At 39.4% G+C, this 19,456-nt stretch overlaps 1 protein-coding gene across 1 annotated transcript; it reads right to left on the bottom strand.

Moving 5' to 3' along the window:
* Positions 1-1,719: 1,719 nt before the first annotated feature.
* Positions 1,720-18,617, bottom strand: lin28b (lin-28 homolog B (C. elegans)). The gene is made up of 4 exons (XM_063495776.1): positions 18,418-18,617; positions 17,461-17,654; positions 7,055-7,242; positions 1,720-2,950 (listed from the first exon to the last, which is right to left on the bottom strand). Exons 1-4 carry the CDS (start codon positions 18,425-18,427, stop codon positions 2,638-2,640), a joined length of 705 nt encoding a protein of 234 aa, XP_063351846.1. The 5' UTR covers positions 18,428-18,617; the 3' UTR covers positions 1,720-2,637.
* Between the last annotated feature and the right edge of the window lie 839 nt (positions 18,618-19,456).

The following is a 19,456-nucleotide window of genomic DNA, read 5'->3' as shown; positions in this document are numbered from 1 at the left end:
GGGAGGAGGTAAGGAGTTTGTGGAGGAACAGCGTTTATGAGGTAGCCTTTTGCTGTAAACAAAAAAAAAAAGTTTTGCAGTAATAGAAAAACTCATTAAAACTGGGAAGGAAGACCAGGAAGTCTGTGGCAACATTAGGGAACGTCTTGCACAACACCTCAGTATAACAGAGATCTAAAGTTGAGGTCATCAAAAAATAAAAAGAGAAATAAAATAAAATTATGTATATACAAACAAAAAGAAATGCACAGCTATGTATAACTCAAGAGGTAGTTGCTAATAGTACATCAATCGGTTACATATGTTTCTTCGTCATTGCTTAACAGAGTTTGTTGAGAAAGTCAGTGGATGATTCCCAAAAGAATAAAATACACTTTTTTGGTTAATTCCCTGAGAACAGTTCATCATCCTGAGAGAAATTGTGTGTAAAAATGTAAAAATACATCATATAAAAAGATGTTTCCATAGAGTTTCGAGCATGGGCTGTGCTCCTTCTGTGGTTTGGTCATTCACTTCTTCTTTTTTTTTTTATCTCTGTCATGCTGCATTGTTGAGATTTGATCTTTAACGCACGCACACATTCAAATACACTGTACATTAAATTAAAAAAAATTAAAACAACAACAACAACTGCTCTAATGCGCTTTCAGCAATAAGTTCCTCTTATTTGAAAGAGCGAGGATAGCAAGCACTTCAGCAAGTCTTAACATTAAATGCCTTCAAAAACAAAATAAAGCCACACTCTTTGGTATGGAAATATACCAAAAAAAGTTGCTTGTCTACTTAGAGCTTTTAAAAACACACACGCTAGTTTGATATAATCGTACAAAGTTATTTGATTTGTCAGAACATTAAGATACAACTCCAAAGCGACTCAACTTGAATTGTGTGAGGAGTCGACTTCAGATAAGCTCTTTTCACATTCAGTATGGTCAGAGAAGAGTTGTTAGGTCACAAATAAGTGCCACTAAAGCCATGCTTGGGATTCAAGTTATACCAAAAGCAGCACTCTTATTCTCTCTCTCTCTCTTTCTCTCTCTCTCTCTCTCTCTCTCCTTTTTTTTGTTTCAGTGAGTTTGAAGCAGCAGCAGCAGCAGTGGTGTCACCTCATCCCAAAGAGGACTGCGCATTAACCTGGCTGGTGCTGGCTAACAAATGGTAGGCACAGATGGAAGAGGAACAGGTGGTTCGATCTTACTGTAACACGGCTGGGAGAGCAAAGGGCTTGACATTCATTTTTCAAGAAGGATAGTTCGTGAGGTATTAAATAAATAAGATACAAAGATAGTATAATGGTCTGGTACTACACCTGTAACAAAATGGTGAGCTTTTGTGCTGTATCAAAGGCGATTTCTGAGTATCTGATTTAGCAAAAAAGGGAAAATATGGAGTTTGGGGGGTTTTTTAAAGTCAGTTTGATTTGTCATGAATGAAAATGGTTAAATAGAGAGAGAGTTTTCACACACCAACAAAGCATCCCATGCAATATACACCTATAGATCAGAGCTAATTCCTTATAAATGCATTACTTAAAGTTAATAGAATTTTAATTATATCTTGTGACTTTACATATATATATATATTAATGACTTATACTATAATTTATAAACTGTAATGTTATTTTCAACTAATTATGCCACAACCAAAATGGAAATCTAATGATCAGTTCATTACTTTGAATCTAAACTATGATCTAGATGGATTATATGATGTCTTATATAGACTGTGTCTATCTATGATAATAGGAAACATAAGGGTTAATAGTGTTGACTCACACCTGAGGAAGAGGTGCTTCAGTCTGACAGTTTTGCTTTCTGTTCGAGCATGCGTAACACGCACAGGACACACGCTTTCTCTCAGTCTTGTACATGTTTGATGTCTGACAATCAGTTGGTCCGGTCTATATCATGTAAGAGGTATGTATGTATGTATGTGAGTGTTTAAGAAGTATAGAGTGTGATCTAGCAGCTGGCTGTCTTTTTAAAAAAATTCCCTCTGGGATCCATAAAGTTTCCCTAAAGATCTTTAGAAGCCAAGCTAACGGTCCTGCGGGTCTGGATTATCGCTTAGAGGGTCTTGAGGTCTTGAGGTCTTCTTCTAATCCTTCTTAAGATGAGCTACTGTGTGTGCTAAAAGGATGCATCATGATTTTTCAGAATGATTAGGCCTACAGGATATTTTGTGGCTTTAAATCTGCAAGATAGTCGTGTAGAGAAAAAGCATTCATAATGGCCAACACTTAGGTCCAAGGGTACAAAGGCAAAAACAATCATCAAGACTAGACTTATACAGTGTTTTTTGTTTTTTTCTCACTCTCGTGCTGCAGAGACTGAAACAAGAGTAATCCCCTGCAGTCACCATTCCAGCCATGGTTGCCATAGCTGCACCAAATGACTGCAAGTCAGTCACACACATTCTTGCCCATCACGCACCCCACTGATCGTTGCCATAGCTGCGCTGGTTAGAAATTGTAAAAAAAAAAAACAACAACAAAAAAAAACAATAAAAGTAAAGAAATAAAGACCTCCCATTTTTCACAGGTGTGAGGTAGATGAGGGGAGCTTCAGGTAACCTTGATTGAGAGGAGACATGAGGTGTCAGAGGCTAGCGGTGAAAGATTCACCCCTATGGACTATTTCAGGATTTCCTCCACCTCTGGGTCCGAGAGCCACGTTGTGTATGGGGCTCCTCAGGGGAAGAGGAGGAGCCCTCCAGAGGAGACGAGCCAGAGCGCTCCTCTTCCTCTGGGAGAGAGAGGTAAGGCCCGGTCCCTGGGCTAGAGGCCGAGGTAGACGCATGTTGGTCCTGAGAGCCTGTGGCGGGCGCCAGCGCCTTGTGGGGACACTGAGCCACCATGTGCGTGATGCTCTGGCAGTAGTGGCATTTCTTTGGCTGGGGGGGCAGGCCACACTCCTTGGCATGGTGATCCAGACCTCCACAGTTGTAACAGCTGCAGGGAACAGAGGAGAAAAGAACAGAAAGCATGAACAGGATCTTTGTTTTTAGCTTTTCCTTTTCTTTTTCTTAAAACAGAAAACAGACTTTGTAGTTTTGAATCTGCAAGCACTTTGTGGCTAAAATACAGTTAGATCCATAATTTGTTGGACAAAGACACAACTGTATAGGAGTTATAGCAGTTGTTACAGCCTTCCATTTGCAAAGGCCCAAAGATAATTAGAGAAACTAGAATAATTTTAAATATAAGGACTGTTTTTGACAATCCTTTGCAGATGGCAGTCCTGAAGCCTAGAACTCAATGACATCACCAAAGGCTGTGTGTCTTCCCTTGAGATGCTCTGCTAGGTTTGTTCGTGGCTCTTTCTGCATTCACTTTTGTTTTCAGTAACTGAAAAGCATGTTCAGTTAGGTTGAGATCAGGTGACTAACTTGGCCACTGAAGAATATGCCATTTCTTAGCATAGGGAAAGTCTTGGTTTGCAGGATTCGATGGAGCGTTAACCATTTGCACTTTGAAGCGCTCTTCAATCAGTTTAGCAACATTTGGCTAATTTTAAACAAAGAGTATAGCTCTGTACATGTCACAATTCATCCTGCTACTTCTATCAGTGGTCACATCATCAGTAAACACTAGTGGTTGGTAGCCATATATGCTCATGCCATAATATTTCCTTCATGTCTGGCAAGGATCATGGTATGCTTCATATCATGAGCTGTTCTCTCCTTTGTCCATACGTTTCTCTTTCCATCATTATGACACAAGCTAATCTTGTTTTCAAGAATCTTTTTATTTATTTATTTTTTTTTTAGAACTGTGCAGGCTCGTTAAGGTGTTTTCTTGTAATGTCTAATCTGGCCTCTGTAATTACCGTCATGAAGGCATCTCTTGATTGTAGACTTTGACAGAGTGTTAGATGTTGTGAGGTTGTTTTCTTTCACTATGAAAGTAATTCTGTCGTTGTGCACATTAGTTGTCTCCTTTGGTTTTTCGGATCTTTTGATGTTGCTGAATTGCCCGGTGCATCCATTTGTTTTTAGAATATTTGGGACTTATGATTTATTTTGGTGTTTAAACCTAATATGTCGTCCCTCACTTGCACTGACATTTCTCTGTGCCTCACATTTAAAATCACAGTGAAAAATACAAATTCAACACATGGAACCAACTTCAGATATGTCTGCTTTATTGGTCATGAAATAATGAAGCAACAGATCTGACCTGGACATTAAAATGCTTTGAATTAAAGCTGAAAATCGGCACACTTGATTGATTTAAAAAGGCAAAACTACAACAAATTATGGCCCTACTAATAACTATCATTTCTAACATGGTAATTATAATAATAATAACAATAAGAAGAAGAAGAAGAAGAATTTTTAAAAAAGAAGAATAAAGATTTTATTTCATTCTTGTCCATCATCGGCACTGCGGAGTAGAAATGTCTGCTCCAACTAAAATTCCCCACTAGATGGGAGTGTTGTATATGATTTTGGTCTGGTGTGGCCGCTGTGGCATGCCAAACTGCATTATATTATTAGCTCTGAAAAGAATACCAGCAATGAAATAGCAACAATAAAAGCATGAAGAGAAATTAGACCAAAATGTTAGCCCGTCATGATGCCATCAGTTCTCTTTGCACTGCATTAAATAATAAATATTTTTTGTCATATTTTCTTTTCTTTTTTTTAAGGCTTTATGTCACGTACAAGTCACCGTTCAGGTTTTTAATAATGTCCTGGTGTAAAAATCTTGGGCAATGAAGTCTAGAACAGATGATTCTGCATTCATCAGTTTGTGTTAAATTTCTACTGCAGCAGTGCAAAACTCAACCGCCTATCATTATGAAATAACTGCTTACTGCACTCATTTTAAGGTGCATCTGATTTGATTACCAATTAACAAAATAAGAATCGACAAGTAGACCCGACTGCAAATTGCTGCCACTAAATAAGAAATTGAACCATGACAGCCTTTTCTACGGAACCAGATAAATTATCTTTACTTAACCTGTGTTCTTTGCATCCAATAAAATAACAACTGGCTGTTTGAATTAAATAAGAAAAATTTAATGCAATGTTTAATTGTTCTTTGTAAAGAAAAAGTATTATTTTTCTACAATAAATAAACCATAAAGAATATAATAGAGACTACAGATAAGACTGCTACCTCACTAAAAGCTGTGACATTAATTAAGAAAGACTTAAAGGTAGGTTTTAAGAGGTAATTAGTAAGTGTCCTCAAAACCTGGATTCATACAAGTACAGTGATCTGATAAATTAATTCGTGCAATTAAATAATTATATTTATATACTAATTATAGTTCAAATCCCAAGGTAGCATGAAAATCCATCAATTTATTGGAGAATTTAGGTTTTAAAGTTTAAAATATTCACTCATGTAATTCAGATTTCTTGTATGTCTCAGGTCATGCATTCATTTAGTGTAATAAAAGCACAGTTTAATCTCAGCTAATTTGATTCAAATGCCTGCAACACAAAGAGAAAACAATACCAGGTCAGAAGTGCAATTTCAATTTTCTTGCAAACAAAACTTGTGCAGTGAAGAATCATCGACACATACACGTACATTTTTCCTTTTCAGCTTTATTCAATAAAAGCTTCTCTAACTGTAGCTTTTTAATACATTTTTGCTAAAACCTTTCTTTACAAATATACAAATTTCATGTTTTATTGATAGACTAAATTTCATATCAAACTGGGAAAAACCTGGATGAAGACAAAACAGCTCAAAATATTTGGATGTCCTTTAAGTTTAATATTGAAGAATGTTTTTATCACAGATTAAGACTAATGAGCTTTAAATGCTAATGGTAATTTATTTTCAGGGAAATGGTTACAGATGAGTGCTTAATTAGTTTAAAGAAAATTCTGCAACAGCTGATGAACATTTCTCTACAATTACTGTTAAACATCGACTTCTCTGCTCATTTCTGTTTGATAGAAAATCAATGCTGTCATCACTAAAGTTTTTAGCCACTATTTCCACAACCAATGAATTGTTTACTCAATTTTTAAACTGAACAGTTTTATAGAACGTGATCTGAGCAGCTCTAGAGAAAAGAAAGAAATGATCCATTGCATAGCAGAATAACCCGCAGCGTAACCCACCAGTAGCTGCTCCCACTGACCAGCACTCACAAAGACAGAAACACACATCCACCTGCCATCACTGAATCCAAAACCACCTTGCTACCACATTAGCAGAAGACAGACACTTGACCTAACGCTGGATCAATTATCCAAAATAAGCTGAATTATTCAGCTGTGTAAACCAATCAGGGAGCCTTCTCTGTCAGATACAGTTTCTTCCTTTCTAACAAATGCTTTTCTTTACCACTATTAAAAAAAAACAAAAAAAAAACTCGATAGTGCTGCATTGGAGCACTGAAGCAACAGTGATGCAGCAACATAAAGGGTGCCAGCGCTACACTTTCTCATGTAAATGAAGCCTTGAAATCATGTGATACCTTCCCACAACAGATACAGTACTTAGACTCTACCTGGCAGGATTTGCCGCACATCAAATGAGGGCCCTTTCTTTCAGTAGGAGGACAGGAGGACTCTGCTTAGCGTTTTCAAGGCACTCCCTATGGCTCCCTCTGCAGATTTTAGCAAAGCTCCCTTCAGGATTCAACTGAGGACAAAACAATTGATTTGGCTACCGCTGCATTGAGATGCATATAGGTCCAATCTACCCCCATGCTAATATAGTCTCTAATGTGAAAGCTGGCAAATTGATTTAAAATAGCGGCAATGGCAGGCGAAGTGCCCTATTCAATTCCTTATTATGGTGCACAATAACCATAGCAACAGGCATGTACCGAGGCAGATTGAATAGATTTAATCTATAATCTCAGCCCACTCAGAAGCCGCTCACTGCGGGTAGCTGTACATATAGAATATGTTTCCTATTGCTACAGCGTAGTCTTGCTTTCTCAAAGCTAGCCACAGGCACCTATACGCATTCACGTATTTCACATTTTCAGGAAAACCATGCATACGTGTGATTACATTCATGCAGTCACAAAACATACACATAAATTTTTTTTTGTTTCAAAAATGAATAAAAACCTACCGGTCTCCCTTTGGTTTGCGTTTCTGCAATGGGACCTTCCCTTTGGGTCTCCTCTCGCTGCCTGCACAGGGTCCCCCACCAGGTCCGGTCACCCGCAGGGACTCCAGGCCCTTAGAGGACTTCTTATAGGTGAACTCCACCTGCTCACCCTCCTTTAAGCTGCGGAAGCCCTCCATCACTAGTTTGCTCTGTTGGAAGAATAAAAAAGGGCAATTATCCCTTTAAAAGAGGCAGATGCTTATTGCCGAATGCAAGACACAAGAGTGTGTAGGTAGGATAACGCCCTGTGTGTTATAAACTAGAGTATCCGACACGTTAGGGCTCATGTTTGTTGAAATTGCTTTAATTTTAATGTCAAAGCATTTGTTTTCCTTAGGTTAAAATATTATAATTTCAAGCCTATACAAAAATAAATCTTTAAAGGTTCATTTATAGGACGTTAGATTTTGTAAGAGCAAAACTGTTCCAGGAAAATGTAAATCTGATTCTTTTATAATAGTAAGCCACGTCACTGAATAAGGTAGCTCATTAAAGGCAACTGAAAGATCTCTATTATGTTAGCTTTAAAGGCTTTTTATACAGCAGTATCAGGGTGCGTTTTACCTTTGTTGGTTATATTGAATATTTTTTTAACCCCAAATGATTCATGGAAACTGACAAAGGCTATTACACTTTAATAGCCTTCAGTATGCAGCTAGACTTAAAGACAGCCCCCTTCTTAGGCAGAAAATGCAGTCTTTCAGTGAAAATGGATTAGTTCCTCTTTCTGTCTGCATAAGATGAAGCGTTAATGTTACGCAAGCCCACACCCATTAGGTTAAATCTACACATTGAGCAGTTGCCAGATATATTATTATGTCTGCACACAAAAAGCTCTCCAATCAACTCCTTTTATTTCCACATAGCTCAAGAATCAACATTTACTTTATTAACACGGGCAAGTCCACGAGGTGGGCTTTTACACACTGCCACATGCAGCGAACACAACAAGTATTAGCAGACAATGAACATCGAGAGGCAAATACATTACTTCAAACATGGTGGATTGACTATATGTGGTTTGTACCAACTGCCGTGAAGGTTGCTCCACAGAGCGACTTATCTCTCATGATATGTCCTTGGTTTACTCTCTTTATCTACTTTTCGCAGAGACACCACTTCCTTTTCTGCAGGCTTAAAAGACAAGAATGTTACACCTATACAGTCTTTTTTTTTTTTTTAAAGCATCCACCATCCATCTTATCTACATGATCGGAAATATTGATTTAGTTACTACATAACCACTGGACAATGATTTATGTCTTGTTGATCGCACAGAGCGGACGGCTGATAGGCACAGAATCCGTGACCTTCATGAATCGCAGCAAGCCCTGCAGCTCTTATAGGTAAACACACGCCCACATGGGCATGCAGTGTGCAGAGCAAACCTACTACCTACTATACATCAAGACCTATAAATAACACACAGGCTATCTGTAAAAGCAGTGCATGCTGTAGAGCCAGATATGTAGGAGACAAAGGAAGAGAAAGGCACAAATGATCAGATGATATAGATGTGAAACTATAGAAGACGGAGAGAAATTGTGCACAGCAGCATTTTTCTGCAACGACTGAGGTTACAGGAAGCTAAAGGCGCTCTATAGGTGGTTTGTAGATAGAGATGAAAACCTAAGAGAGAGGAAAGACGTACAGAGGATGTGGGAATTAATTACAAACTAAGAATAGTGTTTGAACTCACTGCACTCGGATAATTGTCCATGTGAAAACCACTGTACAATAAATGACCACTGGGATACCACGTGGATTAAATGGAAGTGAAACGAAATACATTTAATATGTCTCTGCTTCCTTCAGGAAAACAAGTATGAAAAAAAAGGAAAACATTTAACCTTGTTTCACACAGCGGAAAAAACTTCAAAACCTACTGCAAACACAAAGAATATCTAAATGTAATAATATGCAATCAAATACATTTTCTTGGGATCTGTTAGGTCGCCTTGAAAAATTCAGGTAACACAAACTGTCGTTATTACAACACCCAGTTATTCAAAAATCTTTTTAAAAATTCTTAATAAAATGTATTCTAAAGACACTCAACATATCACAGCACTCGGTAAATGAGGGTCACGCCAAGACTTTCTTAGGATTAAAGAAAAACTTTCAAATAGATAAGAAAAAATAAAATATCCACTCTACATTAAATAAATCAGTTTATGTTCGTTTTTTCTGTTTTTAAAGTAATTTTTATGCATTTTTAAAAATTTTATATATATATATAATTTAGACAATTTAAGTAAGTTGCATTTTTTTAATATTTTCCCTTTTCTTATCTTTACTTCCCTTTACTTGAACTTTATTCCTTAAAAGAATTATATCAAAGACAAACTTTGATATCATGAAAAAAACTAACTTCAGTTTCAAATAATAAAGGTTATTAGTTGTTGTTTTGTTTTTGTTTTTTGTTTGTTTTTTAGAATTGGTATTTTTACAACTTATAGTTCAGTACAAAAAAGTTTTAGAAAGCCATCAAATTTCTTAAACTTGAACAATGCTGATATATAATTATGTTATTTCCCTGCATTTTAATTTTTTTTTTTCATTGGAGATTTTTGGATTTTGATTTTTTTCATATATTTTAAACACAAATTAGTACATATGAAACGTAAACTTTTACCAAATAGCTATTAATCCGGATTCCAAAGGCCTCTCTCACAATGAGTAATAATACACAATTTTTTTGCTTTACTTTTTTTATATAATAAAACAATAAATAGGTTTTCAGTTTAGTCCTCAGAAAATATAGATATATACACGGAAGAGTTGTGACTTCATATTTAACCTTTTTTAAACAATTCTTTCTTTTTTTCCCACATTTTAACATTTCAACAATTTATTCGAAAGAGAAAATCGCCTTTGTTAGCATTAAAAGCAAAATGTCCAAAATTCACTCATTCATTCTTCCTCTGATGTCCTTCTTGATTCCCCCACTGCAGTAAGTGAGACTTACAGCCAAGGCCACTTTGCTTCTAGTCGATTGCTGATGGAAGACTCATCCATTTTGGGCATTCAGCTATTGGATTTGGCTTTGAGGAATAGATGAGAATCGGGGAATGGAAATGAGCAAGAGGAAAGATTATGCACCACAGATGCAAAAAAGGGAATAACACAGAAAGGACGGTGAGGAGAGTCACAAACTAAGCAAGCAGCTTCATGATCAATCTCAAAACATTATGTTACAAAATAATAATAGTAATAATGTTAAGATTCCATATTCATTAACCTATTCTTTTATCAAAGTAAACTGCTCATACCAGCAAAATAATCAACCAAACGAGAAGCTACGACCGAGCTATATCCTGTTCATTCAAATGAAAACACCAATTGATTTTATAATTACCATCATTAGACCATCTGAATGGCTAAAAGGCATTTGTTCAGCAGATATCAGTAAAAAGACAACAAAAGGTTGTGCCCATCCCCCATGAAACACAATATATTCAGAATAATGATAAATAAACATCAGCTGGTTTCTAGACTATGGCACACGAGCCCTTCCTCTTCCTCTCCTGTCTTCAGTCCAGAAGCAGCTTGTCTCTCCAGGTCAAAGTTGAGTGGTTTGTCTCAGCACTCTATCCCCCCCTCCAACTCACTCAGTTCCCACAATGCACCAGTGAGGAAACCACACATCCCCTTTTGTTCTGTAGAAATGCAGGAAAACACACATAGACACACACACACACACTAAAATCTCCTCCATATAGGTTATGGCATCATGTTTGTGTCAGATAAGTTCTGACGCGTTCACTTGCAACAGCTCAGTCTCTGCAATTACGTAATAAACTGCAGCATATGGATCTGTATATACATGTGTGCCACTGAGCTGCTCTATGCATGTGTAAGCGTGTGTGTGTGTGTGAGAAAACTTCACAAATCAGAACCTGCAACCTGAGTCCCCTCCTCTCAAGTGACCTGGCGGGTGTCCTGACCCGTTTCAGTTTACGCAAAGAGGTCAGGAAAGGGCACGGCTAAGGTGAGGGAATGAAAGAATGCCAAGCAGAACGAAAAAGAGAGAAGGAGAGCAAGAGAGACTCTAGCACAAAATGGGGGAGTGGCTTAGCACAGGGAGGTGGATATGGGTGGGAATCTGGAGGAAGAGGAGGACAAGGGTGGGGGGTGGGGGTTCATGGAACTACCTCCACCGCATTCTGTTCAGCTCCAATGGAGGAGCAACTCCTGATCAGTGGCTGGAATTGGGGGAGGCCAGGAACAAAACCACCATTTGATCAGGAACCCCACAGGTCAGCAGGAGAAATCCTGAGGTCAGTGGTATAACCATCGTAGCACCACCCCCAGCCTGCTGGGAAGACCACACCACCACTCTGTGCTTAAACTTAAGAGTCACCAGCAGCCAGCACCATGCCTTAAATGGAAGAAACCTATCCAACAAAAGGATCGAAAGATACTCTAAAAGGGCTTGATTATGCTTGCAAGCTTCCTTATGTGTAATAAATATCTTTAGGTCTTCATGCATGTTACCATATATATGTATATATATATATATGTGTGTGTGTGTGTGTGTGTGTGTGTGTGTGGGAAAGAGCCAGAGATCAATATCGACACTGACATCCTAGATAGAAATAGCCCTCCTTTTCATCAGCCGGCCCTCGTCATCACCAGACCCAGCAATCAATACAGGAAGCTGTAATGTGAGGGGATGGGGAAGCAAGAGAGAGGAGAGCCACCATCCTCCACCAGCCTCTCTCCGAGGCGACCACCAGCTATGGAATGGCTAATTATGGGATGCCTTAAATCAGAGGTGGAGAAGGGTATTGTGCTCGTTTCTAAGAGGAACGGGAATGTGCAGAGGTGAGTGAGTAGAGGGAGATGGTGGTCAACATGTGGCTTGGTGTCACTGAGTAGCTTTTAATACACAGGAAATGCTAAGTGGACAAAGCTGGGCTAGATCAGCTCAGATGGACATAACCCAACAGGATATATATAAACCAAAGAAGAAAGGGAGACGAAACACACACACACAGATACACAAACATGCCAGTGAAAACCACCAACAGAGCCGCTCTTATGTCGGTGACACCGCAGCCCTCCTCAACACGTTGTCATTAGTGGCTCTGACCTTTGAACCTCGCCCAGCCCCCATCAAACAGTTAAAAGCCTTCATGTTTCCCCTGCTTCAAATTAACAACATCCAACACCCCCGATTATGACTGGGCCAAATATTTGATCTGGGGAAGGAAGCACTAGATCATCCTGGTACATTTATCAGCATGAGAGGGGGAAATGAACCTCACTGAGGTGACTGGTGATAAAACACACAGCCTGCTAATAACTGCACCCATTCAAAACAGAAACAGTCCAGTGTCACTGCAAAGATTCACTGCCAGCCATTTAAAGAGGTGTCACTTTCACAAAAGAACAAATGATGGAATATATCATAAATTTAAAATGACAGAAATCATTTTTAAAAGGTTTTAATTTTTCACGTTTTCTTTTAGGAAAAATGATGGATCAATGCAAACCTTTCAAACCTTACACGTGTACATTGGTAGTGCATACAATTTGAGTTACAATCATTATTTAATTGATTTTACAGTTGAATCTATTTACAGAGGCAAAAAACAGCAGCTGTTTTTTTTTTCTTTGTATGCTTTGGCACTGAACTCACCCAATCTAACAAAGTAGACAGATGATGATGTAATGCGTGACAAACATGACACAAAAATGAGCTGGTTATTAGCTCGGATCTGATGAATTATAACATGAATACAGAGAATGAACATGAGATAAATGTAGTCAGATGTTTAATTGAGGGATTTTATACATTTTATTTACTATAATAGCTCTAATCTTTATCTAATCATTATCTTTATTTTTTATTTGAGCTTTTGCAACAACTGTGTTTTTACATATAAATTGCTTTCATCTGTCTCTCTAGCAATTTTTAATAGAAATTTGACTATAGATTATCGCAAATTAAAACTCATGCTACACACTGTTTCAGACAAATCTCTCCAAAAGAAAAGCTTTTAAACTTCTGTTTACACATGTTGTTTCTAAATCTAACTTTTCTCTATCCTTTGGAAATGAAACAGTTGTTTAATTAATTAATTAGGTCTTTGATGATTATTATTTTTTTCATTTTTGATGCTTTTCTTTGTCATGGACATTTGATTGGATATCTAAATTTGCTTTAGAGATTAAAAAAAACAGTCTTAAGTTTGGGCACGTTTAACTCATTTCTGACATTTTTAGGACAAAATGATCAATGAAGAAACAAAGTGCTAATAAATAAAAACAAATTGCAGACTGTAGTCCTTAAAATCTATCAAGCATTGCATAAAAGAACTGAGCAGCCAAGAACATTAAATATTAAAGAAAGAACTAGAAAGAGCCTCCTGGAATTTTTCATTCCTGGTAATTAAAAAAATAGATTAATTAAATGCTTAAATCCTTAATCAGCTCATACTGACATGACCAGCGGAACTGCTGCTCTTTTTTTATTGTAGCCCTTCTGTGTCTACTCCATCACCCTTCCAATTACCAATCAAACATCCGCTATATGCGGCCAGCTCCTCAAAAGGAAGTCACATGACTTGTCTTTCTTCTTCTTTTGCTTTATTTGATGTAAAGACGGGAAGGGTGGTGGTGGCGGTGGTGTGGGTGAGTGGAGTAGTGTGGCTGCAGGAGACACAAAGCCTGATACTGGCTATCTGCAGGCAGAGATGGGTGGGGCCTGCATGCCAAACGGTGACACGGACCAGAGGTTAATCTCACTAGGGGCCCACTTTAACCTCACTACACAAAACACACACACACACTCTCTCTCTCTCTCTCTCTCTCTCTCTCTCTCTCTCTCTCTCTCTCGAGTGCGCACATGCACAATCAAAAACCTAGAACATCTTACAACGGATCACACGTAGGCATCGACAACCTGGTGGCTGAAAGCAGAAAGTAAGAAGTGCTCACACACACACATTCGTAAGGGATTCATAAACTGCACACACACTCATGGGGTTTCAGGAGAATAGCAACAGCAAACTGTTCAACATTTCAAACTGATTACCGACAAAGGGCAGGCAGCACCCCCAACCCACTAAACCCCTCGCCTACCCTCTTGCCTTTTTGTCTTTAAGAAATTCCTCTTTTTAAAGAATGCCCAAGGAGAGACACCCCCCCCTCCCAAACACACACACACACACACACACACACACACACATATATATTAAAAAACACTCAGCCCAGGTAGAGAAGTGGTTGACACACAGAGATAATGTAATAGTGGAATCACTAAGGAGAGAGTGAAGATGCTTAATTACTCTCTCACACCTTCCGAAAGGAAGCGATCAGATAGGAGCCGTGATGAAGAGGCCTCCCAGGAAGAGGCCTCGTGCTCTGGGGGTAGGGGGGCTCACACTAACTCTCTCTCTCTCACACACACACACACACAAGCGCAATCACACCCTCCCTCCTTTACCTCCCGCTCCACCACTCGCTCGTCTTTTTCCAACCTCTCACTCATGTTTTCCTCTTAGACTACCGCCGTCCCCAGCCCAGCACCCCCACCCCTCACCCACACTTTTTTTTCCCACATCCCTCCTCTTTCCCTCTCTTAAGGAAACTCCTCCTCTCTTCCCCCCTTCCTCCTGTCCTCATGCTCCCTCTTCCCCTCCCTATCTTTCTTACCTCAGCTTTTCACATGCGGATAGGGTCAGTGTTGTGCAAGAATAAATCTGCATTCTTTCTGATAGTTTTATTTCAACAACGACCCTTTTACCACAAATGTGTAAAATAATTCATAACCTTTGTTTTAAGTTGGTTTGATTGTGAGCTTGCCACTGATTAAAAATGACAAAATGCATCCTAAAAGAATTATTATGGCTTCAAGACTTTTAAATAATTTTTCTACTTAAGACATAACAGGCCAGATCTGTATTCAATATTTCCAAATCTGAACATTTCTCTTAAACCTGGAAATAACATCAGTATATTCAAATGGCTCCAGGCTGCTAGCAGAGAGACAGAGAGGGTGGAACAATCAGAGAGAATGAGTGACCGATTTAATACGAATGCACGAGTGTGAATCCTTCCAAAGAAATCACGGGGTTGTTTGCATTTATTATGACAGCGTGTTTATGAATGCACGATGTCTTCCCCTTTGTGCTAAATGACAGTCGTGTCACTGTGAGCGCGTACAGCTGCCAGAAACACTGGGACACAAATGATCGAGTGTAAACATATGATTCACTGAATGCTATAATTTAACAAAAAGCTATATTAGGAACAATTTGGTCCCCACCACCCTCCCAAAATATGAAAAAACAAATGAATTGTTACAGAGTAGCTCTGCAAACATTTTCATCTATACACCGCCATCATCACAGTACCTAGTGAGCCTTTCTTGCATTGTGGATCAAAATATTTTTCCTATGTAAAGCAACAATATACCGCACAAGCCTTTTCTGCCTTATAGGCTACAAACTACTGAGACACACAGTGTTCTGTTAGACTCCTGCTCAGCTCTTAAGACTGTTTCCCAGAGCACACCTTTATTCACCCTTGTTGGCCTGATCCACTCCTAAAACATCTCTGAGCAGCAGGGAAGACAGGAGTCTGGAGTGTATGGACAGATGCAGTGCTTTCAGTCGATGAAGCCACAATGTGAACGTATCAATCAAAATCTGATAACATAGTGCTGTAGTCATCCACTTTCCCGAGCTTGGGCTTGTTTCATGCAGGCACAGTAAGAGCGCATGAAAACATCCACATACATATAAATGTTAACAAAAAAATTTAAAAATACATGTCAGGCTATATTATTACGTGCATATGAAGATGCGCATGAAGCATGAAGCATGAAGCAAAGCTCAACATATTGTTGTTATTCACTGAATATTTTTTGCACTTTACTCCAGGATTTTAATGCAGATATTTTTATAACTCTCGATTATCACGTTTATAGCCAAACTAAATGCACTAAACAACCAGCTTTACTGGTGTCAGAATTCAATGGCAGTGAACACATTTGGTCAATCAAATACTGCGGACAATTTGAAATGTACATATGTATATATATTTTTTTATTTGTATTTATTTATTTATTTTTCCATATAAACTGAGCTGAATGCAGCAGAGCTCAGAGAGATGGAAACTACCCTGCTGGTGCAGAACACACTCAAATGCCATTCAAAAAGACATTGGATAGTAAACCATGTGAAGCTGTGGTCCCACTTTCTATTTTTAGACTGGCATGCAGCTTGAAAAAAAAAAAACATACTGTAAGTGTTTGAGTTACATTATATATATTTTTTTACCTAAATAAACTAATGCCTTTATGCAACCATAATCCATATTTCCCAGTGCTACTAATTTGCCTTATAGTAATCAGTGGAGTCATCTTTTTTTTTTCACTGCTAAAATTTGACCCCTAGTTCAGCACAACATCCCACTATTCTACAATGAAGAGAGAGAGAGTGTGTCAAATGAAATGGCAAAAAAAATGCCTCTCTTCGTCATCTGTCGTTCCTCGAGAATTTTAAAGGCACTTTATAGGACCGTAAAAAAGGGCGATTTAACGGAGGGAAAGGGGAGCTAAAACAAGGGAGGACTTCACTGCTCTTTGTTTGCTGTAGCAGTCAAAAACAAGGCCTCTGAAATGAACTCCATGCACAATAAATCAGCAGTACACGCGGAGGGAGTGGGAGGGGGACACACAGGCCGGGCTTCACGTCACCATTCGGTATGAAAGTAAAAGGATGTTTCTATAAACTGCACATACGGTTCAAGTACATCAAGCAAACAACAGCACTGGGCAAAATCCACCTTCCCAGAACAGAACCCAGCAGTGAGTTAAAAAAAAAAAAAAACACGCTCTCCGACATGTTAGCTGGCTGGATATCAAGCAAGCTCTGCTGTCCATTACAGGGCCAAGTGTGAAACTAACCGTGTCATATCCACACGACATTTCTTCCCTTTCCCTTCAAAGAGGAAGCAAAGGGAGAGCTAAACGCATGTGCCTCGGAGGAAAACTTTGTGTGTGTGTGTGTCGTTTGTTTGTTTTGGTTTGGTTTTTCCTGTCCCTTAAGCATGTGGACAACGTGTTGTTACACAGTAACGTGTCGGGCAAGGCAAAACATCCGGATGATACAGTGTAACTATCGCTGTGAAGAAGAATTAAAAAGGGGCCCGAGGACAGCAAGATGGGATCTGAGGTAACAGTAGCATTTTTTGGCAGAGGAAATAAAAAGTATTCAATCATTCGTCGCTTTTCCACGCTTCTTCTTTTTTTTTTTTCAAAGAAAGGAAAATCCGGATGAGGCCAATGCCCACCACATCACCACGACGCAGACGCGTATTCCTCGGTGCTTGTGTGTACGTTTTCATCAACTTACTTGGTGGACGAAAACATCCAGAGGGGGTTCAACGGGGCTCCCTTCGCTGTTGGTCATTGAGATAAATCCAAATCCCATCCGGACGTTGAACCATTTGCAGAAGCCCGATCCCGACAGGACCTGAGGTCGAGTGCGGTCCTCCTCCTGCTCGGCGGACTTGGCGGGGTCTTCTCCGCCACCTTTACCCGACCCTCCTGTAGAACGAGCGGGCAGTACAAGAGGCGAGTTAGAACATTTTGTTTGTGCTCGCAGACACGCCGCTCAACACTCACCGCCCTGCGTGCATACACGTTTATATAAGTTTAATGAGCTCTGTTGCTAAAAAAAACGAAAAGCAATAAAGAAAACTTCTCCAAGAAGCGTGAGGGGAATCCCCTCCACTTCAAGTACAGGCTATGCGAAGTTCAGGGCCGGTAGAAATTTCCTATACTATTTTTCACATGTCACATAAGCGAAGAGGGACGCGTGGTGCTGTGAGCCGATGTGCATCAACTAGACTTTCCCTCAACCAAAAAAAAAAGGGGGGAAAAAGTTGTTACTCCATGACAGATGAATGCCTCTGATTCGTGCACAGGCATGCTCAGTGGTGTAACTTGTGGAGGGTTTTTCTCGTGCATCTACAGCCCGCTCCTGATGTGGAGTTGCATGCTATAAGGGGAGGAAAAAGAGGGCAGGTGTACACATGGTTCCTCGAGCTTTACTAGTGGCTTGAAAAGCATATACGCTCTAACAGTGGATCTATCTTAATGCTGCCAGACGTGGTTAGATGTGGTGCTCGGCAGTGTGGCGGTTCAGGCTTTTTTTTTTCTTTTTTCTTTTTTTTTTGAGGTTTGGAACAATAATCACGCTGCACCTTGCCTCCTTCTCCCTTCTCGCGCGAGCTCACGTGGAGCAAATATATATATATAACAACAACAAAAACTAAGAGCAGAAAATAGAAAATAATTGCAGAATAACCTTCGGCCATGTTTCCCCGCGGACCCTCTGCGCCCAAGTTGCAATAGAGAAGCTTCCTCTGCGAAAACGGGCTGCGGTAGTCACCATTAATCCGACATCCTCGATCCCATCGGTCACCAGTTTAGCTCGCATGGTACGGCGTGCTTTCTGCCTTTTGATATTTTTGTCATGTCTTTCTCTCTTCCCTTCAATCCCTTCCTCACTCACACCACCTCTGTAGCCTACTGCTCTACCCCTCTCTCTCTCTCGGTGGCTGCCTCTCTTACTCCCTCTCTCGCTCTCGTCTTCGCTCTCATTCGCTCTCGAGCTGGCTGTGCCCGTTCCCGTAGTGAGAACACGTGACTTTGTCAATTACATGCTTTCTTGCTTCTCATTTCTGTCCCAAGATTCAAAGAGGAAAATGGGTGTGTGTGGGGGGGAAAGAAACTGGACTCGGAACCATCAACAGCACGCGCCCAATAGTTGTGTAGATCATAAAACAACCCACGTCCACTGTGGGAAGCTGCAAGCTGTAACGTGTGCTATATGATATGCTATGCGCTGCAGTGCACTGCTTGCAATGTGTTTTGTTGAGGTCCTGTATCAAAAGGGGTTGGTGTAGCTACATAAGGCTATTATGCACTGAGATTAGATTAGATGATTGGATGGGATTAAATTACATTTTAATGAACTCTGCGGAATAATAGGGTGGCCATGACAACAGCAAAAACACACACAAAAAAACAAGGAAATAATGAATCAACCAATTACAATCAAAAGCAAATGATGAAGTTAGACCCCTAATGGGTGTAGCTGATTAACCTACAGATTTGCAGGCTTGTTTTCATAGATCTTCCCATCATCACGTGGAAGTACAGCAGTGTGTCCTGTGTGGCTTTTTTTTTTTTTTTACTTTGAGTATTTTGACTCATAAAAATTAAGTAAATTCAAAGAAAATCATACATGTTTAAAATATGTTAGTCTACTTTTGGTTTGTTTAGACCTCCACAGGGTGACAAAAATAGTGTTAAATGGGTGAAAATTCACACATAAAGCATCA

The sequence above is a fragment of the Pelmatolapia mariae genome, linkage group LG15 (genome assembly GCF_036321145.2).
Source record: "Pelmatolapia mariae isolate MD_Pm_ZW linkage group LG15, Pm_UMD_F_2, whole genome shotgun sequence".
Lineage (NCBI taxonomy): Eukaryota > Metazoa > Chordata > Actinopteri > Cichliformes > Cichlidae > Pelmatolapia > Pelmatolapia mariae.
This window is presented reverse-complemented; position numbering and strand designations above follow the sequence as displayed.